Source organism: Osmerus mordax, chromosome 10 (assembly GCF_038355195.1).
Source record: "Osmerus mordax isolate fOsmMor3 chromosome 10, fOsmMor3.pri, whole genome shotgun sequence".
Lineage (NCBI taxonomy): Eukaryota > Metazoa > Chordata > Actinopteri > Osmeriformes > Osmeridae > Osmerus > Osmerus mordax.
Genome location: NC_090059.1, coordinates 9,303,024 through 9,321,761, shown reverse-complemented (window position 1 = coordinate 9,321,761; position 18,738 = coordinate 9,303,024). Strand labels below are relative to the sequence as shown.

Below are 18,738 nucleotides of genomic sequence, written 5' to 3'. Positions count from 1 at the left end.
AGGGAGAGATGGCGAGCGAGAGAGAGGGAGGAGATGACTCCCTGTGGTTCTGTTACCACTGACCACAGCGGGAAGTGAGACTAATGAAAACAATATATATTTTGTATTAGGCAGCCCCATCTCCTGATACAGCCAAGGCAGGCCACAGCTCAACCATGTGCGCATGCGTGCGTACGTACGTGTGTGCGTATTGCAGTAATTATGATCCGTGCAGAAGTGCTAGTGACGCGAACAGGAGCAGATGAAAGAGCTCAGGAACAATCGCCCTGATACACTCCACTGAGAAGCAGGCTGGAAACGAACAGAGAAAACCTCTCATCTAATGTTTGAGGACACTCTGTCTGTGTGTGTGAGCCCTCTCATCATCTCAGTGTAGCTCGTACGGACCTGAAAATCAACAGAAGTGTTTCTGCTATAGAAATTTCGTAGTCAGCCGACACAGCGGAGGAGAAAGGAATGATCTGCTGAAAGCATGAAAGCAGAGCTCCGGTCTCTGAGGCCTTCCTGGAGATCAAAGTTGTCAGCTTGGCATTCTATCTCTCACCCATAATATAAAGATGCACTTTATATGTTTGGATAAGAACATACTCGGCCAACTTCACTCTCAAACCAGCCAGCCAGGTTAGCCAGCAAGCAAGCAAGTCTGTTACACAACGGTGAACCGGTCCTTTGATGGAGTCAGATAGGAGTTGGGAGAACTCATGAAGTGCTACGGGGAGGGGGGGGAGGGCGAGGTTACACGCTTGTTAAAGACCCCATCCTGGGCTGCAATAGGCTGATTGGTTCAGAAAGGTCACAGGGTTGGCCCGGTCCATAGGGTGCATTTGTTTGAAGACACAGGACGGGCCAACCCGCTGCTTTGTTTGGCCTGTGTGGAATCCCGAAGGGTGGATTTCGGGAAGAGAGAGAACAGCAGGACACTCGGAGAAAGGGAAGCCCCGGGGTCTGATAGCAGAACCTGCCCAATTAGCAGTGACGGCAAAACAGATACCGGGTGGTGAACCATCGTGCATACAGCACACTCACACACCTGTGTCTTGGAGGAACACAAGATCAGACGTCCGGTAGAACAGCATGTCTCATTGGCTAACATCAGCAGGGTTCACCAGAGGAGGACGGGGAACAGCTCTGTGGAAACTGAAGGTTGAGAGCTAATGAGCTGTATGTATGGGAGAGAGGGGAGAGAGAGAGCGGAGAGGGAGAGAGAGAGAGCGGAGAGGAGAGAGAGAGAGAGAGAGAGGAGAGAGAGAGAGCGGAGAGAGGAGAGAGAGAGAGAGAGCGGAGAGAGGAGAGAGAGAGAGAGAGAGAGAGAGAGAGAGAGAGAGAGAGAGAGAGAGAGGAGAGAGAGAGAGAGAGAGAGAGAGAGAGAGAGAGAGAGAGAGAGAGAGAAAGGGAGAGAGAGAGAGAGAAAGGGAGAGAGAGAGAGAGAAAGGGAGAGAGAGAGAGAGAGAGAGAGAGAGAAAGGGAGAGAGAGAGAAAGGGAGAGAGAGAGAGGAAGGGAGAGAGAGAGAGAGAAAGGGAGAGAGAGAGAAAGGGAGAGAGAGAGAGGAAGACAGAGACAGAAAGACAGATGTTGGGAGAAAGATTGAGAGAAATAAAGATAGTCAAATAAAAAGTTAGGTTTCTCCTCCTAATACGAATGGGAGAGATTCCGCTACATCTCTTCTCTTCCCTCTCAGTACGTTTACCGGGGGAAAATGTACCTGTGGACGATCAGAATGTCTGTGTGTGTGTGCGTGCATCTGCGAGTATGCAGGCAAGTGTGTGTGCATGTGTAAGGGGAGTGTGTAAGGTCACGAGCCAGCTCTCTTCCACCACCATGACTAAACAGTCAGTCCTCTCTGCTGGTCTTCCCAGGACTCCCAGCAAACATGCAGCCCGTCTCCCCCAGGTCCATTGTGGCCCTGCAGCCTTGGCTGGGAGCCCCCCCGCACACTATAGACAGCACCTCTGATATATGGACCATAATGCAACGCTCTCCCTCTCCTAAATCCAGAGCGATCGCCACCCAACACACCCCCACACACACCCCTTTTGGATGATGTGGAGCTGTTGTCATGGAGACCGTTGAGCAGATGGGGTGGTGACTTGCACCTTATCGGACGGTATCGTCGCACGGAGGAGGAGAGGAGGGGAGAGCTTCCTCTACTAAGCAACAGCTTTGCAGTTTGTTTCGTGTTCTCTTGGAGACATGTTATAAAAGGAATTTAACCCTCTCCAAACGGCTCCACCCTCCCTCGCTCTCCTCCCTCCCCCTCTTTTTCCATCCTCCCTCTCATCACTCCACCCCTCTCCTCACCTTCCCTCCCTCTCTCTCTCTCTCCTATCTCCCTCACTCCTTCCCTCCCTCCCTAACTCCCTCCCTTTCTCTCCTCCCTACCTCGTTTCGGGGGCCAGTGTTTGCCTGAGAGCCAGTAAAACTGACACCAGCAGCTGTCCAAACAGTTTTGACCCCCTGGAGGGTATCATCAGGGGGGTAACCATGGGGGGTAACCATGGGGGGTCACCAGGGGGGTAACCATGGGGATGGGGGTCGGGGGGGGGGGTCACTCCTGTGATTACACATGAACCATCCATCCCAGGACTTTCTTTCATCACCACGGAAACCAGGGTAACAAGAGGGGGGGGGGGGGGGTGGAGGGAAGGAGGATAGAGAGAGAGAGGAGAAGAGGAATATGTCTGGAAGGATGTTGCATACTATGCTACGTAGTCACATGGTCGTTAATGAAACAAGAATGTCAAGTAGCGCTGGCCACTCTTCAACATGTAATTTACAGTAAAGTACCATAGGCTGAACTGGACCAAGGTGCACACAGAACAAAACAACTAGACTGCTGTGAGTGTGATGGTGCAGTAAGGCTCTGGTGCTGGAGCTGAGCTGGCTCTGTCTGTCTCTACACCATCTTATCTGTGAACCCAGCACACAGGAACATAGACTCACTGAACCTTTCAACAACACATCAAACAACATAATGCTGTGTGTGTGTGTGTGTGTGTGTGTTAGTATTCATGACAGGTGTGTGTCACCTCTCCTCCTTCATAATGCAGCTGATGTCAGAGCTGCCATCCTCGGCAACAGATGTCCATCTGGCTCCTACCTCTCTCCCTCTCTCCCTCCCTCTCTCTACCTCTCCCTCTATCTCCATCTCTCTTTCACCCTCACTCTGTTTCTCTCTCTCCCTCTCATTCATATCCATTGTCTGTTCATCACTCCCGCTCCCTGTCTGTGTGTGCGTGTGCGTGTGTGTGCGTGTGGACTCACCAGAGCAGGCATCACCAGGTCGGCCAAGTAGACGAAGGCAGCACCCAGGGTGAAACCCACGGCAACAGGCACACACGCAAACGAGCCGTACTTCCCAGAATCCTCGGCCATGTCTATCGCCGGGGCCAGCAACGACCAATAGGACGCAGCCAACATGACCTATGCGAGGAAGAGGAAGCAGGCGGTTAGGACGAAGGTTGCAGGTCTTAATCTGCATGCAGTCAAGCCTCAAAGCCAGTAACAAGCTACAGCTTGGTTTGGTGTGTTTGTGGTATGTGGTCGGCTGTTTCTGAAAGACGACAGCGACAGAAAACCTTCAGGGTCACTCATTCTTTCATTGCAAGAGGCTGTTGTACCAAGATAAAGTCGATTTCATTTCCTTGTGTATCATTTCGGGCTTGCGGGCACATGAATACATAACAATTTCAACTTTATATGAGGAGGGCTATGCAGCCCGGTACCCCAAAATGAGATAACCCCGCAGGGTGACCTGATAAAGAAAGTCGAGACTTCTGTGTGTGTGTGTGTGTGTAAGATTGGGGCGGGGGCCGGGGCGGGGGCCGGGGCGGGGGCCGGGGCGGGGGCCGGGGCGGGGGCGGGGGCCGGGGCGGAGGCCGGGGCGGGGGCCGGGGCGGGGGCCGGGGCGGGGGCCGGGGCCGGGGCCGGGGCGGGGGCCGGGACCGGGGCGGGGGCCGGGGCGGGGGCCGGGATGGCTGCAAAGGCTCAAGGGCATTTGTGGCTGCAGCTTTCTCTGCCCACGCAGGAACAATTGTTTTGCATATGTGTGTGTTCATGTGTGTGCGCCAGTTTGGAGGCAAAATAATCATCTCTGTGTTCCTGGAACAGGACCACATGCTTCCCAGTGGGCCCCTCGAACCTTTCCCCTCACACAATACAGAGGGCTAAATAATGCATGCCCTCTGCCTGTACACAGATGCGCGTGTGTGTGTGTGTGTGTGTCCGCACGTTTGGGTCTTAGTGTGTGTCGGTCGGCGTGCACAAGCCTTTGTGTATACGTGCCGTGCGTGCGTGTTCCTGAACACGGCTGTGCCGGTGTGCGTCCGCGCGTACAAGCATGTGTCTGTGTGTGTGTGCGTCTGTGTGTCCTGTTCAAAGAGAACATCCACAGCAGCACTCCAGCCCCTGAGCGGGATCCGACATGCTCTCATTGATCAAAGTCTCATTAATTCACCCTCCACAGAGGCCTCCGGGAGCCGCCAGCAAGCGCTCCGCCCGGGAGAGAGAGAGAGAGAGAGAGAGAGAGAGAGAGAGAGAGAGAGAGAGAGAGAGAGAGAGAGAGAGAGAGAGAGAGAGAGGGGGGGGGGGGGGGGGGAATCGACGCTGCGCGGCGGAGGTGTCTATGATTGCTGGGTGTTGACACACCCTGCGCCTGGGGGCAAGGGCTTGCAAGAAGGGGAAGCGAAAGAGAGGGGGTGGGGGGGGGGGGTTTGGGGTGCGGGGGGGGGGGGGGGTGGAAAAGTAGCTACTTGAACGGAGGCCCCTAAGGATCCTATGCTGAGTCAATACAGCCAATTCTCACTGTCTCTCTGGGCGCTGTCGTGACACGTCAACTGGTGGCTGTCACGACCCAGGGCTGTGTCGGCCAGGTCGAGAGAATGTGCAGCCTCTCTGGAGGACGGATGGATGTGTCAGCTCCGCTAACACCACAACGGTCTGGTGAGGGAGGCTCTTCTGAGCAGTGCTGAGGTGATAGACTGGAACTAATTAAGAGTCAGGGAATTGTGGGAGATCAGAGCACATAAGAACCCGAATCCGTCATTTGCTCTTGTATTAGAAGATCTTTTAATCCCCTGCTGTGACTTGATTACAGTCTTTGGAATTAGCGTCTGATTACACCCTTGCTCGAAGGAAGAAAATAAATTAACAAACCAATATCCAAGACACAACCGAGGCCTGCATATTTCTCAAATGGTTTCGATAATTAAGAGTGACTACTTTGTAAGTCTCCCATTCTTGTATTCCATGATGTTGATGTGCATATGGTTGTGTGGTTTGCTTTATTGTTGTTGTGTGTGTATGAATATCATGTACCGGTATGTGGAACATGATGTCATCATGGGTCTATACTGTTGGTATTGCTGCTATTATGTTCCCAATCTAAATCATTTCCATCACCATTTTCTACTAAAAAACAAATGAACAATAAAAACTCAATTTACGAATTCTGGAAATATTCGTCTGATAAGTCTACTGGTGAATAGCAGGGTTTGGTGTGATTCTAAAGGGTGACCAGTGTAAGGTGCCTGTGACATGAATACTGCAACAAAAGGAACTCTGATTGGTGTATCCATTCACGGTTTTATGAGGTGATAAGAGAGCGGTTTCAGAAAGCAATTACAGCTGACAGCACCAAGTCAACAACAGGGTTGATTACAGGGAGGATATGAGACATGTGATGCTGAATGGCTGACTGTTCAGGGATCCATGTATGCCTTCACAGGATGCAATTAAGAGAAAAGAGCGCAAGAAGGAAAGAGAAAGAGAGAGAGAGAGGAAGAAAGAAAGGATCTGCCTTTATTCTCATTCTGAACAACCCAAAGTCCTTGTTCCCCTAGAACTAGCTCTACCTCCTCCTGTCCTCACTATCGTTGCTCTATCCCCCTCTTCTCCAAACACATCTCTCTCTGTCTCTCTCTGTCTCTCTCTGTCTCTCTCTGTCTCTCTCTGTCTCTCTCTGTCTCTCTCTGTCTCTCTCTGTCTCTCTCTGTCTCTCTCTGTCTCTCTCTGTCTCTGTCTATCTCTCTCTGTCTCTCTCTCCCCATCTCTCTCTCTCTCCCCATCCTTCCTTCCATCCGCCCCCCACTCACTCCTCTCTCGCCCCGGCAGTAATGCAATTAATTAGTGTTAAACTCCACAGGGCTCCGGGTTATTGGAAGTGTCACTAACATCTGCATAATTATACCGTTTTGCAACAGCCAGTCCTGTGGATTCATAATCACCATTGGGTGATTCTTCTGATAGTTCTGGTTAAGCGGTATTTGACCTTTTTTTGTAAGGTCATACATTGTCTTTCACTGTATGACAAGGATCTAATCAACTTGGGTACGACCCGTATGCAGACTGTACGATGATGACTCTTATTGAATCCGCCAGTTAGTATGGAAGAATAAAACGTCATCAGCATGCGCTAGTTGCCGACAAATACACCAAGATGAATGTACTTTCTCTTGCGCCGTGTCGCGTTGATCAATACATCATTTCATGTTCCACTTTCATTGGCTAGGCAGTAGGCGTAAGTCGTAGCAGTGAGTTGACCACATTCTACATTTATGACGCTGTCAGAAAATGTTTGCAGGCCGTCTTTGGTCGCGATACCGTGACAGCGGCCATCTGTGTGCTTTCCCTGCCTTCACTCTACCATTAGAGAGCTGCCATCCAGCAGACACATGGTAGAAACCTCTCCAGACACTCCTGTAATCACTTTGCTTGTCCGCCTCCCAGGGAGAGCTGAGAGGAAGGAAGCCTACACCCTGCAGGGCATCCTGGGACAATTACAGCTCTGTTAGCCGCTTGCTTTCCCACTCAGCAGGCTCCTGCCCCCCTCTCCCTCCCTCCCTCCCTCCCTCCCCCTCCCCCTCCTCCTCCTCCTCCTCGTCGTCTCCCTCCTCCTCCCTTCCTCCCTCCCTCCCTCCTCCTCCTCTCCCTCCGTCCGTCCGTCCCTCCCTAACCCCCTCCTCCACCGCCTACCCCTACACACACACACACACACACACACACACACACAACCACCCCCCCCAACAGTCACAGAGACAGATCACTTCACACTCTGACACTGTGGAGCTAAGTGGTCGCACACGTGTCGCAGCATAATCAGTCCTCCATTGGCAGTCGGGCAGCGACTTGCTCTCCTGGGCTGAAACACCACACAGATCAGATCAGTTTCATCTGAGCACTTAAACGCTAATCAGGGTCCGTCACCGCGGCGATACCTTTGGAGGCGGAGGGATGGAGGAATGGAGGTATTGATTCTTGCGGTTGATCGACGGGTCTATCATCCCCATTACAGCTTAGACTTGAACAGAAATTTTATTCTGGAAGCGTAGAAAAGACTGAGAGGTAATTACACTATCGAGTAGGATTGTTCTTCCTGTACTCTCAACCTCTCTCTTTCTCTTTTGATCTCTCCTTTCTCTGAAAACAAATCTATTACCTATAAAAGCTATATTGTTCACTTGTCTCTACTGTCTTGATGGCTACCCAATGGTTGCCATGTCAACCACAGAACAGTGAGGCTTCAGGTGCCTTATGACCTCACGAGTCAATCTCTTTACACTCCCCGCCTCATCTCTCTATTCCTTCATCACTCTACCTCTCCACCCTCTTTCTACCCCTCCAGCCTCTCTCTACCTCTCCACCATCTCTCTATCTCTCCCCCCTCTGTCCACCTCTCCACCATCTCTCTACCTCTCCACCCTCTTTCTACCCCTCCAGCCTCTCTCTACCTCTCCACCCTCTCTCTACCTCTCCACCATCTCTCTACCTCTCCCCCCTCTGTCCACCTCTCCACCATCTCTCTACCTCTCCCCCCTCTGTCCACCTCTCCACCCTCTTTCTACCCCTCCAGCCTCTTTCTACCCCTCCAGCCTCTTTCTACCCCTCCAGCCTCTCTCTACCTCTCCACCCTCTCTCTACCTCTCCACCCTCTCTCTACCTCTCCACCATCTCTCTACCTCTCCCCCCTCTGTCCACCTCTCCACCATCTCTCTACCTCTCCCCCCTCTGTCCACCTCTCCACCATCTCTCTACCTCTCCCCCCTCTGTCCACCTCTCTGCCATCTCTCCACCTCTCCCCCCTCTGTCCACTTCTCCACCATCTCTCCACCTCTCCCCCCTCTGTCCACTTCTCCACCATCTCTCCACCTCTCCCCCACCTCTCCCCCCTCTGTCCACCTCTCTGCCATCTCTCCACCTCTCCCCCCTCTGTCCACTTCTCCACCATCTCTCCACCTCTCCCCCCTCTGTCCACTTCTCCACCATCTCTCCACCTCTCCCCCCTCTGTCCACCTCTCCACCATCTCTCCACCTCTCCCCCCTCTGTCCATCTCTCCACCATCTCTCTACCTCTCCCCCCTCTGTCCATCTCTCTACCATCTCTCTACCTCTCCCCCCTCTGTCCACTTCTCCACCATCTCTCCACCTAAACTATCCCTCCCCATCTCGCCTTCCAAATTAACGATCTACCTGTTCCCTACCCAGCCACCCTCCCCCGGCCCTCGCACCCCAACATCTCCCCCACGCTGTCGGAGCCAATCAGCACGGCTCGCCAGGACGGACCACCCCCCGAGTCACTCTGATTGGAAAAACATTCAAGTGAAAGAGGGTTTCATCGCACCAATCACCTTCCTCTGCCCGGACGGACAAACTGGCGTGTTCAGGGGAAGGCTCCTCCAATCACACGAGGAGGCGTTCTGAGCGGATGACCGCTCGCTGCTGCGCTCCGCAAGCCAGGCCGGACCACCTGCTCGACCAGCTGCACCGGATCCATGCACATTAACACGAGTCCCAGACCTGGGCCTGGCTCCATGCAATCATCTCCAATCATCTTAGCTTCATTCCCAATGGCGAGGGCTGAGCCCACACTGATACGCAGTTCCTAAGCTGACTGAGCCAATCCAGCGTGGAAAAAGGGTGGCCAAATCATCTCCTTCATTTGGTTTGATTATGACATCAGAGGACAGGAAGTCCAAATGTCTGTCTGCAGGGCCGACCAAGCGGATAGAAGAGAGATTCATTATACCACGATGCCGGGGAGGAGGGTTTGATGTGAGCAAGATGCAAACGATGGATAAGACAGACTGGACTCGACCATAAAAGTGGTTTACGGCAGCTGTACTTCACTGTGACGTGAGAAGCCTTGTTTATGTGTTTACATCCTGGTCATTCCGTTCTGCTCCCTCCCTCCTTAGCAGAGAAATCATACAAGAACAAGCCCGTCACAGAAAGCTCTCCATGTTTATGGTGGCTCGGTGAACAGCTGCCTTGATCAATGGCATATTTAAACAACCCGGCCCCACATTAAAGCAATGAAAAATGATCTGGCCCTCGCAGAAAAAGGTTTGGGGACCCCTGCTCTAGGTCATTTACTGAAGGCCGTACATGTTTTAGAAGCAAGAGAAAAATGTCCCGCCCGATCCATATCTAAACCAAGGTCTTCGTGCTTTGTCGTGGCTCACATAATTCATCAAATAAAACTGCAATACTGAAGTAATGTCTAGCAGTATAGAATGTAAAAAAATGCCATAGTTCCACTTGGGGGAATTTTTATTTTTCTAATTATTGTTTTGTTTTCAGAGGCATGGGAGGAATCTTGCAAGAAAAGGTCATCTAAACTGAAGAAAGGTCAGCGAAGAGCAGTACGACGCTGCCTGTGTGATTTTGACAGTCTGAGCATGTCCCATAGCTCTGGGCAGCAAGCTACAATCCCCTAAAAAATCCTGTGAAACATTGTAGGAATGTGTAAGAGCAGCTTCCACAGTTCATCTCAAGCCCCACAACTTTTATCCCAACCCGTGCTTTGTTTACTCCCGAGAACAACACTTCAGAAAGCTAACGATAATGTCAAATATCGACAAGAAAAGTGTACGCATAACATCATCAGACAGACAACATCCGCTGGCGAACCCAAGGTGCAAATGGAGACTACTCAGGTAATATCCAAGATGACAGCCTGACGTCAACAAAAAAACAAGATCTGCGTTAAAGTGTCAAGTGTCTCCTTGCGGGACATATCTGGGATCAGGTCCAACACTAACCCATAACCCCAACTGATTTGCGCCCGGGAGGATCGGTGTTGTGGACACAGAAGTGACATCTACCACGTGTGGAGTTTCTTCTGACGCACTGAGTTGAAGTCATTGAGTTGAAATCATAGCAGTCGGCCAAATGGGGAACCGTCAAAGACGTTCTATTTTCCACTCTCTGAAATTAACTGTTTCAACAAACCACAGGGCTGGAAGCAGGTCAGGGGACCCATGGATACCAAAAAAACGCGGAACGTAAAAACAGCGCGACGTATCGGAGCCCGGAATACTAATTCGATTAGAGATGTTCTGTTGCCTTTTCTCCCTGAGCAGATTGTCCGTGCTTCAGTACACGGCAGTAAAAACACACGCCCTCTCCCTACAGATCTCCATCAAACTAAGTCTGACGTTGGCGTATTATGTTTTGAAAACAAAAGTCATCTCTGGAACCCATAAAGAGAGATGGTATTGAAATTGTTTGGATTTAGAAGTGAATATTGCGTCATTATTTTGTATCTCCATCTCAAACGGATGGCTGTTTACGCTGTCTAAAAGGCCGAGGCCTGATTCATCCCAGAGCGTAGGGATATGACATCATCCTGTTTAGACAAGCACTTCCACTGCCAGCACACTGAGGGATGAAAATACTTGAATTTGAGTTAATCACTGCCTACATTTACTCCACAATATTCAAAAATACCCATTAGCATTTTGTTCACATAAATACCTTCTCATATAAACCCAAATGAACAGCATAATTGCTTCACGCATGGTCGCCAAACCAAAAAAGGACTATGTACAAGCTTCACGTGTCTGCATCTGGCTCAGGAAGAATCCAATCAAGAAAAATCTATGAAAGCAGATGCGTTTTAAATTCGAATCAATCCGCACCCACTGAAGGTTGGCGGAAAAGATGCAGCATTCAATAAGGTCACAAATGATTCAATTGAAACTAAGATGGAGAGAGAGAGAGAGAAAGAAAAGTTCTGAAAGAAAAAAAAAAGAAAAAATCTTATCTTTGACTCTCAGCCTTAAACCTTGTCTGAATCCATGGTTATCCAGCCATGTGTGTAAGCAGCTGGATGGATACCTTCTCACCAACAGTCAGGGTTTGGGCGTGACTATGAACGAGGGAGGAAGCAAAGGAGAAAATGACAGCAAAAAGAAACCGAAGAAGGGAGGAAAGTGAGCGTATGAAACCTCAAATAAAAAACAAAACAAATTGGCACGTCTGTTACCTGCAGCAAATAGCCTCATTCCATCTCTCAGGGCGACGCACACAGACACTATCCTGAAAGCCTGGTGGATAGAGGACTAGGTCCTAGCTACATGTCAGTTCGAAATGATGCCTGTATTCAAATCAACCAAACAGTGGAACTGACATTCTCCTCATCTATGGATATGTGCTTGTGGAGAGCTGACATTTCCATCAGTCACATTCGTGAGACGGCAATGCCTGAATGCCAAAAGCAGAGAGGACTCCAGTCCATGCACAGCGTCATGGTTCGATGTACCCAGTCCTCAACTGGTAATGAACCCGGGTCCCTAGCTCATTATAATGACCTACCATGAGACCAAGAGTCCATCACCAGTCAATCTGAAGACCTGTCATCTAGCAGGACAACCTTGCCATCATGAACAGGTCCTTGATGGCCTTCAGTGATTAGCTTACTGCCTAGCAGTAGTCAACCAATGATCTAGCTGCAATCTCCCCCTCTTCTCTGGTTCCACTCTTTCCTCTCCTCCATCTCCCTCTTCCTCCTTCTCTCCTCCTCCATCTCCCTCTTCATCTCTTCCTCCATGTCCCATCCTCCTCCACTCTCTTACTTCCTCCCTCTCTCCCTCTCTCTCTCCGTCTCTTCTTCCTTTTCTCAGGCCTCAGGGACATTCTGTATCGGATCAACAGTCTGGTTTAAAATTCCTCTCCCCCTTAAGCAGTCACGACTCAGCTCACCCCCCCGCCCATGCATACGCACACAAGCGGCATGCACACACCTGAGAAATGAGCCTCGATGGTAGCAGCATACACACACGCGCACACTCAAACAGAGCTCCTAAATAAACAACGGCAGGGACACACAATATCGTCGCTTCTCTCCAGCCATCAACAACCAATCAGATGTAGCCACCTGAAGCGGCTTTAATGAGGAGGAGCCCTCTGTTCTGCCAGGGACACGGGGATGGCCCAGTAAGCCCTGAACCGTTCTCCTGTTGAGCCAGGAAAGCTTCTCCTGGCTCTGGCCTCAGAGGATGTCTGGGTCCCTGGACTGCCCTCCAGCCAGGCCCCCCTCAACCCGCCCCCCCTCCCCCCTCAACCGCCCCCCTCCGCCTCCCCTTTGCTACAACCTCAACTCCACTCATTATACGACTCTTATTTAGAAAAGGAATGGCATTAAACAGTTACAATTTAAAAAGAAAAAAAACACCCAATTAGGCCGAGGGCAGATGCCTCCAGACACTGGTCTGGTGGGCAGGGTTTTATAGAGGCAGCTCAGACTGAGCTCATTACATGCCTGGCGGGAAGGAGGACTGTAGCTGGACCGAACACAACCAGGGGGAAACTATATATGTATCAGTGTGTCTACCAGGCAGCAGGCAAATGTGAGGGTGCATGAGAACATCAGGATTCAGAAATGAACTGGGGGAGAAAGAGAGAGAGAGAAGGCGACTGAGAGGGAGTGAGAGAGAGAGAAGAGAGAGAGAGCGGATCCCCAGCGGATAGGTCAAGAGGCACAAGATCAGTGTGAACCTCGTGACATGGTGCACCTCATCTGACGTATAAGGGTGTGTGCAGGTGTGTGTGTGCATGAGATATTGCATCTGACTCATGCTAGGTGGTTCACCTCGCTCTGCGCTGAGCCAAGGTGTCTGGGTGAAGGCAGATTGGTTAAGCCTGCAACCTCCTGACCTGCAGCCAGATGCTCTTCCACAGAGCTGTACCTTCCCCTCTCCATCACACCGAGCCCTTATCAGGTCAACCTATCAGACCCCAAATCCACAATAAGCATGCCCCACTGCATGGCTTCATTCCTAGATTAATGACTTGATTAACATATTTTGACCAAGTACTTACCCATGGATTTCATAGTTATTTCAAAGCACCACTTCAAAAGGTAATCTTCATATTCGTGATTTAGTGACCTAACATTTAAACGTTCAGCCGTTCTGAAAACCACTTCCTAATTTAAAAAAAACTTGTCAATTTGACTTATAATTACAATGACGGATTACAAGGCCTCAGAGCATTAATGTGTTTTGTGAACAAAAAGTTTACCGAGATAGCAATTAAAGAGTTATGTCCCTATTTCCATTCCCCCTGTGGAGAAAAGGTTGGATGGTTTCCATTCTGCCTCGAAGAACAGTCCAACTCATTTTAAAGGCTTCTGACATACTCACCGCAAACCTTCCCCAAAAGTTCGACTTTTGAACATTTTCTCTCTAGCTTTGTCTCTCTCACAGTCAGATATTTGGACGGTGAACAAAGCTTGTATCTACAAACACTCGGAAAACTGTCACATCTTCCGTTTCTCACTATTGATGCGACGCCGGAGAGCATAAAACAGAGGTTCAGTGGAGGAGATGGTGGACAAGTGTGTGTATGATGGGTAGGCGTGTGTTTCTGTGTGTTACGTGTGTGCGTTACGTGTGTGTGTGTGTCTGTGTGTGTGTGTGTGTGTGTGTGTGTGTGTGTGTGTGTGTGTGTGTGTGTGTGTGTGTGTGTGTGTGTGTGTGTGTGTGTGTGTGTGTGTGCGTGCCTGCCTGATGATCATTATCTGTCTGACTGTGATGAAGTTCAAAGCCAGACTGTCTTACCCCGGCTGCAAAGCCCAGACTTCCATCCAAGATCCGCTTCTGAAGAGAGGAACAAGGGAAAGAAAGGAGAGAAAGACAAAAGAAAGGAATTGATCAACAAAACACATATTTGATGTCGACCTCACAACCTTACCCAGCAGTAACCGACAGTTGTACAATAACGATGACTCAGGGTGAGTTTCGATTGGTCCGCTTATCGATCTGTACGCTCACGTCTAATTCTAACAAACTCCCTTGAACAATGAGTAGACTGGCAGAGAGAAGGCTGGTGCAGGGAGAGTCTTCTCGTTGATGATGATCATGATGGTGGGAATGCACTTACCATGCATGTACAGCATTTAGCATGTATTAAGGATTAAGCATGTTAGGAACTACCACTTGATGATAGTTGATGGTCATCTAAGCCTCTAGAATTCCACCTCCACACAGCTTACGTCTGCCAAGAAACACTTGGCTCAAAATGCTCAACAGACGTCCAACTAATTATCCGCCGGCCCTACTCAGCTACAGCATAAGGAGCCTGTAAAGTGAGCTCCTTAGATAATCCAACAAACATCTATAGACAAAGTGTTGTTTAACAACAGAAGTAAACTACGACCAAAATAATCCTAATAGAAACAAGTTTGCATATATATCATGACAGAACTGTCTGTCCATAGTGGGTGTTCAAATGAGAAGAGTTGGTACTTCATCACAATCACCACAACGGCCCACCTGGGGACACCAGAGCACCTGGTAACCCCGGTAACCCAGTAAACCCATGGTATCCATAGTAATCCCGGTGTACCTGTCTGCTGGAGAAGATGAAGACGAGGGCCGCTCCTGCAGCAGTCAGGGCCCAGGTGAACAGGGTCCCCAGGAGAGCCTGGGTCACAGGACTGTAGCCCGGGAGCATAGTTGGTGCAGATACTGGGACACACACACACACAGGGATGCGCAGACAAACATTAGAAAGAAAGAAAGAAAGAAAGAAAGAAAGAAAGAAAGAAAGAAAGAAAGAAAGAAAGAAAGAAAGAAAGAAGAGAGAGACCGAGAGAATATTGATGTACTTGGTTGCTCTGCTTATTCTGAGCTGTTGTCACTTGATCAGGTTAAGTCCAGTAATACAAGAATACTGTGATGCTCACTGTTTGCAATTCAACAAGGGTGGGTATGTTTGTCAAGAAGCTGGAAAGACTAGTCAAGAAAGGTGGAGATAGCTACTCAATATTGCATGTAGACTTTAGCCCAACCCAGTAGCTTTATGACAATACTGCACAAACTAGTTAGACTTGGCGCAAAATAATGTTAGTCTGAAACCAGTTGCTTACAATGTATACATATATAGATTATTCAATGTTAGCTAGGTGTTTTCAGGATTTTCGGTCTGGTTACTTTAGTTGTATTAGACATATTGCAAGCTTCCCATGTAGCTAGTTAGCTAAGCTCTGAATAACACCGACTTGGTACAGGTATCTCAAAAATGTACCTATAAGATGTCAAGGGGACACATAAGTAATGTTGAAGCTATAGCTATAGGCTACAACCCCATCCAACAGGTTAGTTCTGTCTAACTAGCTCTAGCCTAACAGTTTTGTAAATTTAGGCTACTATACATTCCAGCTAGTTGTATGAGACTGTTGGCAAAGTAGCACGGTTCATGTGTGCCGGTTTTTCAGTCACGATACAGGTATTCATACACCACTATGGCAAGGCATAACCTATGTCATATTCCTGTTGGTTAATTCATTATTTCTCATTGAAAGCTGCAGTCACTCACTGTTCCGTGGCACCCAGAGTCCGATGTAGGCTATTTACTTCCGGCTTTCGTGTTCACGTGTCTTGTTGTTACCTCCCCCGACAACGTGGGATTGGACTATTTTGAATGCAGCGTCATTTTGGGGCGTCTGTCAAAATGTAATTGGGTCATTATCTGTCATTCAAAATGGCCAGTATTCGTGTGCAGGTAACTTAAGCACTACTAATCTTAAATAAATGAAACCAGACGAGTTTCCGGTGATCTAAATCCTTTTATTTTCATTTGTATAAAATTCCGGTGGTGGTTCTTATTTATTATGAGTCCCATAGATTAAAATACTGTTTGAGTGAAGTATTATAGTCTAGCTTGATATAGTAGTGATTAAAATAGACCTTCTGGAAAGCTGCACTCGGCAGGCAGTTGATTAGAAACACCTCCCATTCCAGTTGCAGTTGAAGAAAATGGCCCCACTTAGGGGGACTCTGGTTTCAACCATACTTGGAACTAAAGTCAGAACAAATAAAGGCTTTAACTGTAACACTCAGATGACACTAATTGCAACGACCACTTTTCCAAACGAAATAAAGATGTTTCAGCACAATGTGTTGTTGGAAATATTACCTGCCGTTCACTATGGTAGCTAAAGTGTGCTCCGTCTTGTAAATGAGACAGTGATGCCTTCCAGAACCGTGTCACAGTTTAGTCTTTTTTCGTATTTTTCTTTTCTTGAACCAAAGTTTGTGCATTTGTTTTCTCAACTGAAGAGCTTCACATGTTTTGTGTGAGTGGTCCGTGTTTTGTTTGGTGTGAGTTTTCCATGCTGTGTTTTGTGTGAGTGGTCCATGCTGTGTTTTGTGTGAGTGGTCCATGCTGTGTGTTGTGTGAGTGGTCCATGCTGTGTGTTGTGTGAGGGGTCCGTGCTGTGTGTTGTGTGAGGGTGTTTTGTGTGAGTGGTCCATGCTGTGTTTTGACAAAGAAGAGGGAGGAAAGTAAGTAATGACCCTCCGGAATGTTCCTTTCACTTTGGGGAAATTTACAGATTTCCATGCCTGTTGTTTGACCTCATTAACCTAGAGGCAGTAACTCCTGAGTATTGTGACCCTTGACCTCCGAACAGATTGTCATTCACAGACAGAACAGCACTAGTGAACTCCAGAGAGAGAGGGGAGGCAATCAAGGATGTGAGCTGTGAGACGTGTGTTTAATAAACAATCATTCTGTCTCCAATTTTCCTCCCTGTTGTTGGGTGGCTATTTTGGTTTTCAGTTGATTATGATTTATCAGCTCAGCTTCACAGTCGAGGGAGTGCAGAGAACTGTGAGTTTTAAGGAGGCACTTCAAATATAAATCATTTATCTTGTTGTCCAGGCATTAAACGCCACAGATATGCCTGCAGCATCTCTTGTCACTCAGCTAGACGCCTACAGAGTGACATGGGACGAGGAGCTGAGGGTGTTGGTTTGAAATACACACTCCCTGTACACAGACCAACTCCTTCTTCATCCAAACACAGCGTTCTACATACATAGGATGATCCACAATGTCCAGCACCCCTCCAACATAACAAGAGCCTGTGTTGTCTGGACAAAAACAGACAGAAACACTCCCAGAAACACCCCCAAAACACCCCCAGAAATAACCCCCAAAACACCCCCAGAAATACCCCCGAAAACACCACCAAGAACACCCCCAAAAACATCTGAGAAAGTGAATGGAAGTGATCTTCCTGGGAGCAAGTTCCTCCAGTGATGTTTATGGGTGGTGCCAGGGGAGCAGTTCTCTCCTATATGAGGTACTGGTCCCTAGGGGGAAGTCAAGCTGCAACCCAATCAGGTTCTGGAAGACTACAAAGGCATTTTTTCGGTGTCACCAGTAAAAAGCGAGCACATGAAGACGATTGATTAGTGAAGTTTATGGAAAGTTGACAGTTGAAAAGGAAAGATGAATGCAGATGATGGGACGGGTAGTCTAGTAAAGTGTCTTCCTCTCTCTTTCACTCTGTCCGTCTCTCTCTGTCTCTTTCACTCCCTCATACCTGGCCGGGGTGTGTGAGGGGTGTGCGTACGTGTGTGTGTGTGTCCCAGGCCGCCCCTGCTTGTAGGGTGCATGTGTTCATGGGGTGTTTCAAGGCTACTCCAGGGGTATTCCAGCAATGCGTGTCGGAGGGGGGAACAGGAAGGAGGTCATCACTCATCTGTTCCTTTTATCCTGTGATCGGCACCCCCTTGTTTCTTTCTCTCTCTCTCTCATTCTCTCTCTCTCTCTGTCTTTCAATCTATCGCTTTCTTTTCCTCTGAGTGATGAATGGATATATTAATCACTATTCAGACACAAAGCCATTAAGAGAGATGGATATAAGACAAAGAGAAACAACAATCTCTGGAAAAACAAGTCTGTCAACACGCTGCGGCTTCATCTCTCTCCCCAAACCATCACTCTGGGCTTTATCTGGGAAGGTGGGTGGCCCTGTGTGTGCGTGTTTGTGCGTGCGTTTGCGAGGAGACATTGCAGCGTTGCGTTGAGCTCAGACTGACCCCCTACTGAACTGTGAGGGGAGTAAAGGCGAGAAAATAACAGAATGGTGGGTGAAAGAGTCGAATGGGGGAGGGAGGGCTCAGAGAAGGAGGGAGAGTGGAGGAGAAGGAAGAGAAAAAAAAAACTTGGTAGAGGACTTTGTTGAGAATGTTTAGTTATGAAAACAAAAGTATTGTAACAGATGAGGCCGGCTTCACCTTGGAAACAGCATAACAGCAGAGCACCAAGAGAGGGGAGCCAACCGGGGCTTATCAGACTCCCAGAGAGCCAGGAGAGAGAGCCACCATGGGAGAGCGGGAGAAGAAGCAGGGAGAGAAACTGGGGGAGGAGGAGAGAGGCAGGAGGGAGTGAAGGGGAGACAGGCGAGGGGGGGTAGACCTGGGGGAGGTGACTGACTGACAGGACAGGGAAAGGGAGCTTCTGTGGACACACTCCCCACACGGCAGGGGGAGATATAAAAGGAGTTGTGGTCAGGGAGAGGAGAAGCCAGGCACTTCAACACTGCAGGAGTCGTGTGTTCACTTGCTGGGATACTCAAGCTGAGAGACCCGATCCCAGATGTGGCTGTCTGCAAGGCTCCACAGAGAACAAACACAGCGACTTGGAAGAAAGAGGATTGTTTTGGACAA

At 49.1% G+C, this 18,738-nt stretch overlaps 1 protein-coding gene across 3 annotated transcripts in view; it reads right to left on the bottom strand.

The window, feature by feature from the left end:
• Positions 1-15,613, bottom strand: part of LOC136950805 (zinc transporter ZIP11-like) — a 53,179-nt gene extending 37,566 nt beyond the window's left edge. For all 3 annotated transcript variants that reach the window (XR_010877507.1, XR_010877508.1, XM_067245279.1), the window contains exons 1-4: positions 15,596-15,613; positions 14,624-14,745; positions 13,837-13,875; positions 3,263-3,421 (exon numbers count right to left, since the gene is read on the bottom strand). Coding sequence is in view for 1 of the 3 variants with exons in the window: in XM_067245279.1 (XP_067101380.1) it covers positions 3,263-3,421; positions 13,837-13,875; positions 14,624-14,731 (306 nt within the window). In the remaining 2 variants the exon portion in view is untranslated. The remainder of the gene's footprint in view (positions 1-3,262; positions 3,422-13,836; positions 13,876-14,623; positions 14,746-15,595) is intronic.
• Positions 15,614-18,738: the final 3,125 nt, after the last annotated feature.